The 13773-nt window shown below is 37.8% G+C and overlaps 1 protein-coding gene across 1 annotated transcript in view; it reads left to right on the forward strand.

Annotated features, from left to right (window-relative positions):
* Positions 1-13773, forward strand: part of NSMCE2 (NSE2 (MMS21) homolog, SMC5-SMC6 complex SUMO ligase) — a 131800-nt gene that overhangs the window by 1518 nt on the left and 116509 nt on the right. Inside the window, exon 2 of the mRNA XM_048286897.1 lies at positions 2158-2305. Coding sequence (XP_048142854.1) covers positions 2158-2305 — 148 coding nt within the window. The remainder of the gene's footprint in view (positions 1-2157; positions 2306-13773) is intronic.

Raw genomic sequence — 13773 nt, forward strand, 5'->3', positions numbered from 1 at the left:
TCATCCAAAAGAAATTACTTTCCAAAAGACAGATTGAGATTAAACTACCAGTGCAATGATATGATTTAATATAACCAGTAACTTCTGCTCCTGTGTAGTTTGCTGAGAATGAAGAAGCCTTTTTAACTTCTTACTGTTGGGTTTTTTTTTTCCGATTGCCGCTTTCACAGTGTGTGTCTGTGAAATTTCCAAAAGAAATTTCAGCAGGCTTTCTCAGTGAGATTTACCAGGTTCAAGAGGGTAATTCGGCTCTCTCTGTTAACTTTGATACTCAAGATGGGCTCAGAAAGATAAAGCTGCTAACATGATTTTATGTGACTATTCAATAGTGTATGTTTGGATCACAGAGGTTCTATACAGTCTTACTAAGATGGCAAACAACTACATTAAAAAAAAGTAACATAACATACTAGCTGAAGGAATTTGTTATTACATCTTCAAGACCATTCTTTTTCTTTGCTTTCAGGGAGTTCTATAAGGAACTTTTCCGTTGTCATCTGTTGTCAGTTTGACAGCCTCTAAAGATCTCTAATGATAGCAGTCACAGTCTTCTGTCAGGGAGAGCATGAGCTGACGTAACTGGAGCTGTAGTTTAAGCCTGCTGCATCTGTGGAAAGATGCACCTTTAGAAGGCGATAGAGAGGAAGGCCAATTTGCCTGTCATTAAGAAGTTCAGTTTGTGGTGAGGTTGAACTGTTGTTAAAATGTTGCTGGAAGCACATGACATAAAGATGGTGTAGTAGAAGATAGTATTGACTAGCCAAGCACATTTTATAAATGGAAAAAAGAAAAAGATAGTAAATAAACATTAGGAGACAGCAGGTATTCAGGTCTCATAGTCTGCATGATACTGGTGAGGAACGTGGCAATGTTGTTCAGTTTAAGTGAAGCACAAGATGTAGTTCTGGAGTCTCAGGGAAAGCAGTAGAGGGAGATACAACCTTAGGTATACAAAGCTTGGGAAAAGCGTTGTACTTTCTATTTAGATGTTTTCCAGATTGCTGTTGGATTATAGCCTCTTACAGGCTGTTTTTGATAGAACAACTCTTCCCCTTCTGGTATACCCCAAATTTGTTTGTGGATTCTGCTCTCTATCTCTCCCAATGGCATCTGAATATAGTCCTTGAACATACTAGTTACTCTTTACGTGGACTAATGCAGTATTTCTGTCTATCTAAGAGTTCTGCTTTGTTGTGTTTATTTTTCCTTTTTTGGTGTATCTAAAGCCGAACCAGAATTTTTTTAATCTGAAACTTGAAGTATAAAATTCTGCACACCAGGTTCATGTTTCTCACAGTAGCTGCATGTTGTCTGAGTGGGTTATGGCAAAGCATGAAGAAGGAAGAGCAGAAATTGGGGATTTTTGAGAAGAAACCAACAGATATGAGCAGGATGATAGGCACAGCATAAGCAAAAACACCCAAAGGTTCTATTAATGACAGAGCAGCTAATCCCCATGAGGATGTAGGTTGTGGGTGTGTATTGCAAAGCCAGGGGGAGGTAAGGCAGATAAACAATGGTACCTGTGTGACTTTATTTTGTGCTAATGGAATCTGGTTACCAAAAGTTCGTAGCATCTTTGGCAGAAGTAGGGAGATTTTTAAGACAGGCTTTTATTTAAAAACATTGCTAGATGTTTTACCACCACGTACATTCTTAGTAGAGTGGCCCTTTGTTAGATTATTTTTTCCAAGGGCCAACTGTTGGTGAAGCTAAATTGAATGTGAGAAATCATATTTCTTTCTAGCCTAATTGATAATATGCCTATAAAACCCAGACAGGTTTTTGGGCACATGGGCTTCTTTGGATCTTCCTCTGGATTGTAAATAGAGCAGTAGTTTTCAAGCAGACATAATCGTGGAGTTTGATCTTCACTGTGACTTAGCAGTAGGAATGAGCAGATGAATACTGCCAGTTGCTTTTAGTGGTGTAATTTTGCTTAATACTGAATAGGAGGTGAATTGAAAACCTGTGATGAATTGCATTGCACTTTCACTGAAATTACGGACATCTAGGGAGCTTTCATCCCTGCTTCCTAATGTTTCAGTAGTTCTGTTGACACTGCTTTATGGTTAGCTATCTATTAGAACTTATGTCTTCTCTCTCAAATTCTCTGTGTGTAAACTGCTTTTAATATGTTCTCCCTGTTATTTCTAGAGTGACAATTTCGAGATGTCAGATGGTCCAAGAATCTCGTTCAATGCAATTGATTCTGCTCTTTCTTCTTTGAAAAACTGCCAGTCCTACATCAACTCTGGAATGGATGTGGCTACTCAGGTTGCCCTTGACCTTGTGGAAAGTTTCAGTAAGTATATTCTCTTGTATTGTGTCCTGAATCTGACAGATGAGTCCTAGACCTATGTATTTTGACTTAATTACTTTTAATATCTGTCTTTATTATAGGAGCTGTAGCTCTTCTGGCTTGGTCAGGGTGTTTTCATTACAATCGTGTGCCTGTTTGGCCAAACTTAGAAATACATCCTGAGAGAAGCAGGCCACAAACCACCCCTTCCCTACCAGGTTCGGGAAAAATTGAATTTTCCTCGAAGGAAAGTGAAAGAGATAAGAACTATTTAGTTAACAAACACACAGGAAAAGAATAATAATACTAAATAATACAATCTCTTGCTGTGGAGAGAAAAACCTGGGAAAATTTCAGAGTCAGTCCGTAGTCTCTCTCTCCCCCTCCTTGGAGCTGGGACGGGGTGGTGGGCCCCCCTCCAGGGCCAAGGCCTTGGTGGAAATTCCTCCTGATGTATTCTGATGTTGAAACAGTCCAGCAGAGAGAAAAGGAAAAAAAAACCGAAGTCCCAGGAAAACAAAAGTTCAACTCTCCGGAGGAAAAGGAGCTGGAAAAAAACTGGCTGAAAGCTGGCTGGAAAGCAAGCAGGCTGCTTCCCCACCCTCTCTCTGCAGAAGCAGACAGGTTTTATCTCTGTGTACTCAGAACATGAAAACAAACTGCTTTGAAAAAGTGCACTTTTCTCTCTCCCCTCTCAGGCTCAGTTTAAAGGCATAGAAAGGCATGTATACTAATTTCTGGGGATAGTGCAGTGATAGGGAATACAACATCAAGTCACCCCAAGACAAATCATTTCACTTAAATTAAAGATTTCATTTAAATGATAAATTCAGTGAAAGCGTAAATACCAGAAAAACACTGTCCCTGCTTTTGTAGCACCCAAGACTAATTGTCTTCCAGTGGTTGTTACTGCACAGCTTTGTAGAAACTTTAACGTTGCTGAATGAGATGGAGAAGGCCCCTTAAGTGGGTGAATAAAATGAGTTTTCATTCTTACGCTCCTTCTTTGTGTGTGTTTTATTTGACATTTAGGGCAAAATGTATTAAAATAGTGCTAAGGATTTTGAATACAAAGCTTGAGACACCTGTTAGGGGATGCAGTTTTTAAATGCCGTCTGTCTTGAAAATCAGGCCTTTTTTTGGGGTGCTTCAGTTTGGGCATTTACAAGGTGGGGTACTTCAAATCTATAATTACTGCCAACAGTCTTGTCATTGCTATTTCACAGTAAAAGGGGCACGGCAAAAGACACTGCACTTTTCAAAGACCAGCATTAGCTGGCTCATTTCCCATCACATCTTAGATCTGTGATAGGGTTTTCACTAGGAAAAAATAAAAATTTTTAAAGCTCCAAACCCCAATAATTTTAATAAAGAGCAGAGGGTGGAGAACAAGAATCTTCTGAAAGAAAAGCTCAGCTGTTCATTATAAATCTTGCATTCACCTAAGCCAAGGATTATGTACAATGAAGATGAATGTTTTTCTCATTGTCTAGTGTGATAGCTCTCTCTCCTTTGACCTTTTTGTCCATACTGCTCTCAGAGACAATTGACATGTCATTTCTAGCAGGTAGAGGAAATGGAAAGCTCATCTGAGCAGTCAGCTGGGGATTCCCTTTGACATAAAACTCGTGTAACCAGTTCCATTTCCCCTCTGCTTTAGCAGTCACCATCTCTCCTACTTTGTCATAAGCAATGCATGGAAATACATTGAATATATTGAATTCTTTCATCCCCAAGACCACAGAAATTAATTATTTATACAAAAATTAAAAGCTTTTATTGATTTCACTTTTACTAGAAGCTCCTGTTGCATTCCTATTGGGAATCTAAAGCCACCTAAGCTCAACTGTGCAGGTTTGCAGGTGTAAGTCTATGCCTTGTACTGCTAGGAAATGTCTCTTCCTAATTTACATGCTTCTGACACATTAGTCTTTAATTAGAAGCTTGAAATTATTTTTTTCATTTAACTCAGTAACCAAAAGGACCATTTTTGCATTCTATCCTGAGAGGAGGAGATTACTCCTGATTAAATACCTGGTTACAGTTAAGTTACATCATGTGACTGGAAAACAGCTCTTACCTAGACCATAACACGTTTTATTTTAGCAGAGGCAACTTTCCTGTGGAATCATGGTTATAAAATTATTAAGCATGATCTATTATCATAGTCCATCCCATTGCTCTACAGAGAAGGTATTCCAGATTTGAAGGATTTGTAGGTCATACTTCTTTGGTCTGGTGTTCCAGAATTACGTTTTTACTTACAACAGTTGTCTTCTTTACTCCTACACCTTTCCTTGCAGATGTATGTACTTGGAATGAACAAATAGTGAAGGTCGTCACTTTTACAAGGTTTGGTTTTCATTCCCCTGACTACTCTGCTTGGACTTCAAGTTCTTGTGTTCCTTACAGAATGCCATCAGGAGAGATGCTGGGTTTCTGTGGCATGACATGCTTTGCTAAACTCTCAGTGTTCTAGAATTAGCATCATCTGATCTGCTGGACTTGACTGTTCAGCTCTTACCTCCAGCTCATATGTGGCAATTTCTGTTTCTAGAGCTATTGCTCATCTGTCCTACTTTGCCTTCATGTTCTGAGGCAAAATACTAATTTAATTTTGAGACAGCATTAGATAATATATTTCTGTGTTCTTCCTGTCTCATTTGCAATTTGCTTTAATTTCCTTTGCGAAATCTAACTGTCCAGCTTCTGACAGGTTTCATTGCCAGGCTTTGTGGAAGCAAGGAATTCTGTTTCAACTGTTTATTTTATTTTATGAGCACTTTTTCTGTGGATGTATTTTGTTCCTTTAGTGTTTCATATTGAACTATGCTGTTTTTTGTGAATAGTAACAAAATTTTTCATAGCAAGTACATGAGAAAAATTACATTTGCTTCTTAAGATAAATGACTGAAAAGACAGCAAAGTTAGTTCAGTGAGTGATTTTTTCTCTCTTAATTCCTATTCTCCACAAACCAAATTCTAAAAACATTTACTGTTAAGTGTATTTTTTAAATGTTTATTTTGTTCTACTCCTGTATAGATTTATGAAAAGAAATTACTTGTGTTAAATATTTGGGTCAGGCATTGCTCATATATGAACTTGTACAATCTTTAGAAAAATAAGGCTATTTATTATTAATAAGGCTATTGTTATTAATAGCTAACTGTGTGCAGAATAATTTTAATGTACCTGATCCTGAAAACCTTTTATTTTTTAAGGGATTTTGTTGATGTCCATGAAGTAAAATTGTTGATTAAGATTTCCCTGTCAATTGAGAACCTGGTGACTTTTAGCATTGAACACTGTTGTTGTGAGCATGTGCTGGCAAAGAGACAAAATTTTAAAGGATCCTGTAAGTGGTTAAGGATCTGTATCTAGAGGTGAAAATTAGTTTCAGCAAACTGAATGTGAAGGGGAAACAGCCAATTTAAAAACTCATTTTATTTAATGAGTGAAAAGCAAAGATAAATCTTTTGTCCTCAGTCTTTCTGCTGATTATCTTTTAGAAACTGACATCGTCTAACGGTTGTATTTTTCTCTTATTTAAAGTACACTGTTGCTGTATAGAAGCATTTTGAAAAGTTACTATATAAATAAATGATGTAAGCAAAAAACCAGACTGTGCAGTTGATTTCATTTGTCCTGTCTATGCTCAAAATACTCTTGGATGTTCTGTGACCCAGCCTAGTAAAATACTGAAGGAAAAGACATGCTGATATTCATCAGTGGCCCACAACCTTCTGAGGGTCTGTATATTTTAAAGCTAAAGTGTGTGCCTATATCCTTTGCTGGATTGGAGTCCTAATAGATTTAAGAATATGAAGATGACACTGTTCAAAATCAGTTATAATGCAAGTAAAATCATCTCAGTTCTACTATAATTTGAATCTTCCTAAATCTTGCCTCATTCTGTTTTTGAGCTTTAGTAGTGTGGTTGCAGAACGAGAATTCATTAAGTCACTTGTCACAAGTACTTGTTTGGCAACTTCTCTGAATTGTAATGCTCTGAGTATTGAACTTTAAGCCCCATGTTGACACCTTTGCACACAGAGGAACAGCTGTTTGCACTTCTAATTCAACTTCTCTTGGTTGCTGAACTGTCTTTACTTAACTACTTGAAGTAGTTCTATAGAGTTAGAAAGCACTGATGGACATCTGTGTCAAATACTTGAATGATAAGTTTTATTCTCTGTTTTTGGAATTAGTGAAACCTGCAATGCAGTGTTGACTGATGTGCTGATTATGGTACAAATATGCTGGCCCAGGATAGATCTGGTGTATCCATGACAGACATCCATTCCCAGCTTTGCTCAGAGTTTTTGGATGTAAATTTGGTCAGCTCACTGAGGATGCCAGTTTCAGGTGACTCTTCATGAGAAAGCAGCAGAACTTTCTCAAGAATACGGGATTGTAAAGTATGGAGAGCTGTGGATATTGGAATGAAGAAATCTAACTCAGGGTTATCTCCAGGCTTCCAGTCAGCAGCTGCTCTTTAGATGGGGTGTTGCTTTTGTAGGGGCTGGAGCCCAAACTGGGAGGATTGTCCAGTACAAATGGGAAATAACTGGGAGGTCTGGAGAGTATGCTAACTACAGACAAGATAAGAATTTCTTAGCATAAAACTTTTGAAAAGCATTTTAAAGAGTGAACAGCTAGAGTTTTGTCTAATTAGCTGGATGGGTTTTCTAGTAGAAAGCAAGATGCTTCCTTGATGTCTGGGACTTTCTTCAGCCACACATCACATTCCCACTATGAAGTGTAGAGGCCGTAAGGTGTGGAGTAGCTGTTTGGGAAGCAGTTACTGCAGGTGAATTATAATCTTGCTTGAGGAAAAAGAAAAGAGCTACTTTTTCTTCAAAAACATGCTGAAAATGTCATGGTCATCTGTTGCACGTGGCTGTTTGCCATGTGTATGTATCAGTGATCTTCCTGTAGCACTATCAGGATCTGCTTGAGAATTCCTCCTCTCTTCTTAACATTCTTTGAAGGGTTTTGCTGCTCACCAGCATGTACAGAACATGCTCAGGGGTCTTAAAAGTGTTAGTGATATGATTCTTTGGCATGTTCCCCAGATTAAGTTAAGAGTTACAGCTCTGGCTTTTCTTTCTTGTCTGCTCATTGCATAACCTGCTCCTTCCGCCAGTAGAGTTTACCTCAGTTCTGTCTGCTTATCCCATTTGTGTGTTCCCCTTGTCCCAGGGCTGCCTCTGCACTTTTCTTCATGTGTACTACATTGCATCTCAGATGTGCAATGTCCTCCTTTTCTGACTACTTTTTCATCTCCAGATGGATTGAGATCCACTTGTGTCATCGTGCCTGTTCAATACTAGCTAAACAGTCATTGGTAATGTAGGATCTTTCCATGTAGATTTAACCCTGTGGGATTACCCACATTACTTTGATTTATCTCACTGCTCACTTAGAATGGTTTTAACAAGAACAGCTCTAAATGTTGCTGAGGGTTGTTGACATAGGAAGAAGTGTGGAGCATACAGACATGGTCGTTAGCCTTGTTTTATGAAATTATTGCCAGCCTTTTGATAGACAGTTGGATGAGTTTATATGGAATATCCACTATTCTTTGCAGCGACTTTCTAAACCCATTGCAGCAGCCTAAAACAGTCCCTCTTGAAGATTCTAAGTTTGTTCATCCTTGAGAGAGGGACCCTTTCCATGATAGTTTCTCTGTCATTGACCTAAAACTTCTACTTGGAATGGTATAAACTCCAGTGTAAAAATGGACTCTGTGGCTGTGTTTGAGTATCAAATGATTTGGTTAATTTGTTTTCTTTGTTCTTTTTTTTTTTTCTAACTTATTTTTCCTTGGAAATTCAAATGCAGGATTCCTGCAGTATCGTACCATGAATCTTGACACTGGCAAAGTTCTTGTGCATGAAATGACTATGATGTGATTATTTTGGAATCCAGAAATTAACCTGCTGACACCTGTGCTTCTAAAATGTTTACGGTCTCTTAGTTTCCATGGTGTTAGAGATCATTGTGCTTCATAAAAATAATCCAAACATAAGGTACTTGTCCTGAGAACAGGCTGTAGCATCTAGGCTGGAATGACACTTTGCAACTTGCTTGAGGAAAAGGTGTGAGCATGAAGGTCCTCTGACTGAGGAAATGAGCAGGATAAACTTCGCCTTGCTGCTCTGTTCTTGTCCAGTCAAGATAAGCCATGTCAAGATATTTTCTTGCACATCTTGCCTTCCATCTTATATGAATGATGTTTTGGTCAAGTTTCCACCTCACAGTGGCTTCGTAATGGTCAAAGCTGTGGCCTGTGTTGCAGGGACTCTTCATGAGAAATCAGACCTTGGTTTTCACTTTTAAGTCCATATTACCTGTGAAGGTGCTAGTGAGAAGAAAGTAGCAAACAGTTTTATATGCACTGCAGGAATACAGGTTTTTTCTTATTGGAGAACCTAAGTGTAGATTTTCTGTTTTCTTGTTGGAGAATGTAAGTGTAGAATGTCAAGGTCCATCCTGGAGATAAATGACTTTTCACTGACAGTTGCTATACAGAAATGTTTTCTTGTTATGAGAAGGTACTGTAGAAAATGAAGAGAGGCCAATGATGCATGAAGTTCATCCTTCTGTGCTGACCTCTGTGAGATGCTTCCTGTGAAGCTGCAAGAATTTCCTTATGATACCATGCTGTTCACAGAGGAAGTTTTATTCTAACCCCAGGTTTTTCTCTGCCTGAAGCTGTTTGTTCACTGGTCTGATTTGTTGCTACACCAATGTCTGTGATGATAATTGGTGACATGCACTAACTCAATGTAGGCACCAAAATTACATCTTTCTTCTTGGGGAAGTTCTTTTCCTGTTGTCTAAAGTAAGCTTGTATTTTGTGGTATGGGAAATAAAATGTTCCAGATTCCTTTTCTCAAAATTACTAATTTTGCTTTCCTTTAAATCCCTCGCTTAAGATTAATCATTTTAGGAAAGATGTGCTTTTAATCTTGACTTATCCTTCTCTTCTATTGTGCTGTGCTTCTTGTATTGTTTTACATGTATTCACCCTTTCAACTAACAATGAGAAAGATATGTTTTCTTGAAGTAGGTAGATATATGATGTAATATTTGCAGTATTTGTTCAAGTAATTTTATTCTTTGAAACAAGAAAGACTGGTTGAGTTCTTGTGAAATGCTTTTCTGAAAACAAAAAAGTTACATTTTTTTGCACTATGCTCTGCAGTCAGTATAAAAATTTTGAGAGGAGAGGGTTGGATTAATTTTTTGTTCTACCTCTCTTTACTTACAGTGTTTGTATCCAGCACTGATGAGCCTGTTGCTGGAATACACTGATTGGTTCTGGAAGCTGTTCTTTAAAGAAGCTGTCCAAAAAAGGAGAATTTGGAAATGTGCCTTGTTTCAAAATCTGGAAAAATATTACTTGTAATGAAAGACTTGTGTTCTTTTATATTTATCCAAAACCACTCTGACTGTAGTCTGTAATCTTACAAAGTGGGAAGAAACAAATATGTAGTGTTGTTACTCTTTCCTAGCTGTAATTTTGCCTGCAAGAACACTGTGCAGTGAGGGGAAAGCAGCTACATTAAGCTGTAAAAAGCCATATTAAGCAGCTATATTATTATATTAAGCAGCATGCTTTTGTTCTGATGGCTCTTTTTCAGTTTGGGTGCTCATTAAGCTGAGTGCATCCAAGTATGTTTGTTCTCAACTTTAGCAGTTCGAAGGAAAGAGAAACCCTTTAGGTGGCAGCAGAGGCTTTCCTTTTTCTTTCACCTGCTGTGGCACTTTGGAAGTCACTCGTAGAATGGATATACAGGTGTTGGTGTCATATCACTGTACTCTTACATGTAGTGACAATAAAGTATAAATGAAGGATTGAGATTAATAGAAAGAGAATTTGTATTATCAGATCAATACAGATCATTGCATTTATACATTTATTCTTGAATATGTGAATATGGTATGTTGCAGTTGAACTAGAGAGTATCATACATAGTGAAATCCAGGCTTGATTTAAACCTTAGCTTGCTGAATAGCTGTCCTTAGTGTGTTCTTATGGAAATGTACTGACAACATGCGCCTGAGCAGAAGGTCAGAGCTGAACAGTCCTGGGCTTTGTCTAAACACTTATGAGTGCTCAGATGAAAACTGCACAGTTTTATTTTACAGATTTTGGTAGGTGGTATTTACACAGTGTCTGATGTCAAATACATGCATATGTATGTGTGAATATTTATTCAATTTTCTTATGTATTTTTCTAAGGCGGTGGATAATTTTCTCCCCCAAAGGTCATTGTGAGTCAGAGAGATTTGCGGTTGCCTGGTGGGTTACCTCATGTACCCGTACTATAAATTTCTCTGTCCTAGACCTCATAAAATCTCAGTAGTCTTCAAAATAGATCATAAGCGGGATTTAAATGCTGTGTAGACCTTTTTGGAGACCCTCTGTGTGCTAGTGATAACCTTGAGAGAATGAGTGAGCTTACAGCTGTAAGTTATAGGCTTGAAATTGCTGGGTGAGGTTCTTTGGCCTCTGCTATGCATGAGATCAGAATAGAATGATCCTGATGGTCTGTTCCAGCTTAGAAATACTATGAAGTACTGCAGAGGTCTTGTGTGGGCTCTTTAGCACAAAGATAAATCAACCTCTTTGAAGAAAAGCCAAAGAGGAATATTTTATCTGAGTAATTTACTGTATGAAAATATTCTCTGTAGTATATAAATCTGTCATTTTCTTATCATCGTATTTCTGCTACAGAAATGTGGCAATAAGAAAATACCACTAACTCCTGCTTAAATGTAGAGGCATACGGTATATATAGAAAGTAGTGTGGGCTTTGAAGAACCCACTCTGAAGACTTCAATTTTTATCAATTTAAGTAGATAGGTATTTAGCTCTCAGTGATCTAATTGTGTGCCTAAATAACTGGGGAGGGAAGAGGAAACCACAAAAGTAGAAAAAACTCTGGGGTTGGCAGCATTCAGAAAGATTAAGAATATAAAGCAATTGTATTTCTTGTTTTGATTCTTCCTACTAGGAAAAGATTTATCTGGGTAAAAAGTAAGCATTGTGCTGACATGTTCTCAGTGTCTGGTCAAAACATGAAAGAAGCCCTTATGTAGACGTGATCATTCTGAAACTTCTTCCAGATCCTTACCAATAGATACAGGGCACTTTTTAAATTCATTTTTTTTCCTTTCTTTTCCTGTCTCTTTTCTCATCTCTTCAAGAATTCAAGAACTTGTTACTAGTTTTTACCTTTTTTTTTTTTGATGCTCAAGTAACTTTTTTTTGTAAGTGAACATAGAATTAATTACTAGAGGCTTTTTAATACTTTCAGATAAAAAAAACCCCAAACCAACTCTGACTCATATCCAGGTTTTATGACATGTTTTATGAAATGTACAGCAATGTTATATAGCTCTGACGCTCCATTGAGGAACGAAGATTGTAATATGTACTGATTAAATTCCAGGAATTTAAAGTTGAATGTTTGCTTTATCAGTCAGAATTGTGTGCAAGACTTTTGTGTTCCTTACTGACACTGAGAGCTATGAAAAATACTATCCTTCGGCGGATAGGCAACGGTTGGTGGTCTGAACTGGAGCTTTAAAACATTTTTAATTATGATTTTCATAGATTATTTTGTTTTCCTTCTCATTTTCTTTCCCATTTTTTCAGAAGAAGAACAAAGAACACATAATAGCATTATATGAATGAGATAAAACAACTGAGGTGCTCTTGAGTCTAATTTTTCTGAGTCCTCAAGGCTGGGACTAACTGTGCTTTCAAACTGGCATCACCCTGTGGCCTTGAAGAAGTCACTGGAGTTCACAAAACACATTTCCTTTCTATAAAAAAAGGCGTCAGGAGTGTTTTGGGATGATGTATGAATATCTCAAACTCCCGTGTAGGTATTCACTTTTGGTTTTGCTTATGTCATCTGTACCTGGGGAAATTATGTTACAAGAATCTAAAATAATGCGAATTGTCTGTAATGGTGGTAGGTGATTGGAAAAAGTAGCAGATAGGTAGCTAGGAAAAAAATGTGTACAGGGGAAATAAAAGACAGCAGAAGATACCATGGCAAAGATATCGTCCTTGCCTTTCGTGAATTGACAAATAGGAAGTATCACAACTGTAGGTGTGATCCCACAATTACAGGTGATATGAAATGGTTTGAACCACTAAAGTACACACAGGGCACTAAAGGAGGATTTGCACTTAGATGAAGTTTATGAGTGGATCCACAACCATGTCTACAGGAGGGTAGTCTGGTGTTTATTAGTGGGATAATACTATGGGAAGAGAGAAAGTTTTACACTGATTCAAAAAAAGTGCTACCAGAACTACTTACGGAAAGAAAATTCACAGTGAAACCCACAGTTCAGCAATAGGTCCACTGAAGAATCCATCCTGTCTCTGAATAAACTGTTCAACCTTGTGTTTTCTTTCTTGTTTCAGTTTTCAGGCACTGGATCTTACATTTCTATCTGATAATCAAAGAGCCCAGTATGTTCAGAAATACTCAAGATGGTAGTGGTAGATCATGAACAAGTCACCTTTAGCATCTTTTAACTTCACAAGTTGATCTACTTTAGTCAGTCTGGGTGTAAGTCCCAGTTTCCAGGCATGATTAATTTGTGTTGCTCGCTCTTTGAATTACTGAGAGAGCTTATTGAAGTAAAATGCAATTAGCAGGATTTAGTCTCATGCTTGTTTTGTTTAGAGTCTTTGCCTGAATTATACACTATGTGCCATTAAAGATAGGGATGCATCTGCAAAATTGTCAGCATACAGTCAGCCCCTTCTTAAAACAAACTAAAAACCAGAACGATCCCTGTACCCTCACAGACATTGAACAAGGGTCTGACATTACTGGTGAGCATCATACAGCACATTTTATGTAGGGCACGTAGTAACCAAGTAATTGCTGTCGCTCACACTGCCCAGCCGCCCTCAGGCAGTGTTTATGTTAGGTTAGTTCCCAAACTGTGCAGTACACAGCAGTTACTACTTATGACTGGGGAACTTAAGCCCTTTTTTGTTATTGTTGTTTCAGTTTGTGTTTTTTTTCTTGCTTATGGACCTTTATGCCAATAAAAGAAAACCAACAGCTATGAGTCTGTTAGAGCTGCTATTACATAAAAGGATGGGAGAAAGTAAGAGGTGACCCCCAAAGACTGTAATCATTGGGAAGATAGCACTTGGACATAGAGAAAGAATCAAAAAGTAGACTAGCAAGTGCTCAGGAAAAAAAAGTGGGAATGGGGGAACTGGATGAGAAGGAAGACTAGAGGGAGAGGAGCAAGTGGTAAAGAAATGTGTAATGAAGGACAAGGAAAAATAAGAAATAAGAAAGCCACAGCAACAGGATTAAGCAGGACAGTATGCTGATCATTCTCTAGATGGCGAAAGAAACTTGAATGCCTTCCTAGTGGTGTTTCCATGTAAGCAACTTCTGTTGTTGCCACAAAGGTG

Source organism: Corvus hawaiiensis, chromosome 26 (assembly GCF_020740725.1).
Source record: "Corvus hawaiiensis isolate bCorHaw1 chromosome 26, bCorHaw1.pri.cur, whole genome shotgun sequence".
Taxonomy (NCBI): domain Eukaryota; kingdom Metazoa; phylum Chordata; class Aves; order Passeriformes; family Corvidae; genus Corvus; species Corvus hawaiiensis.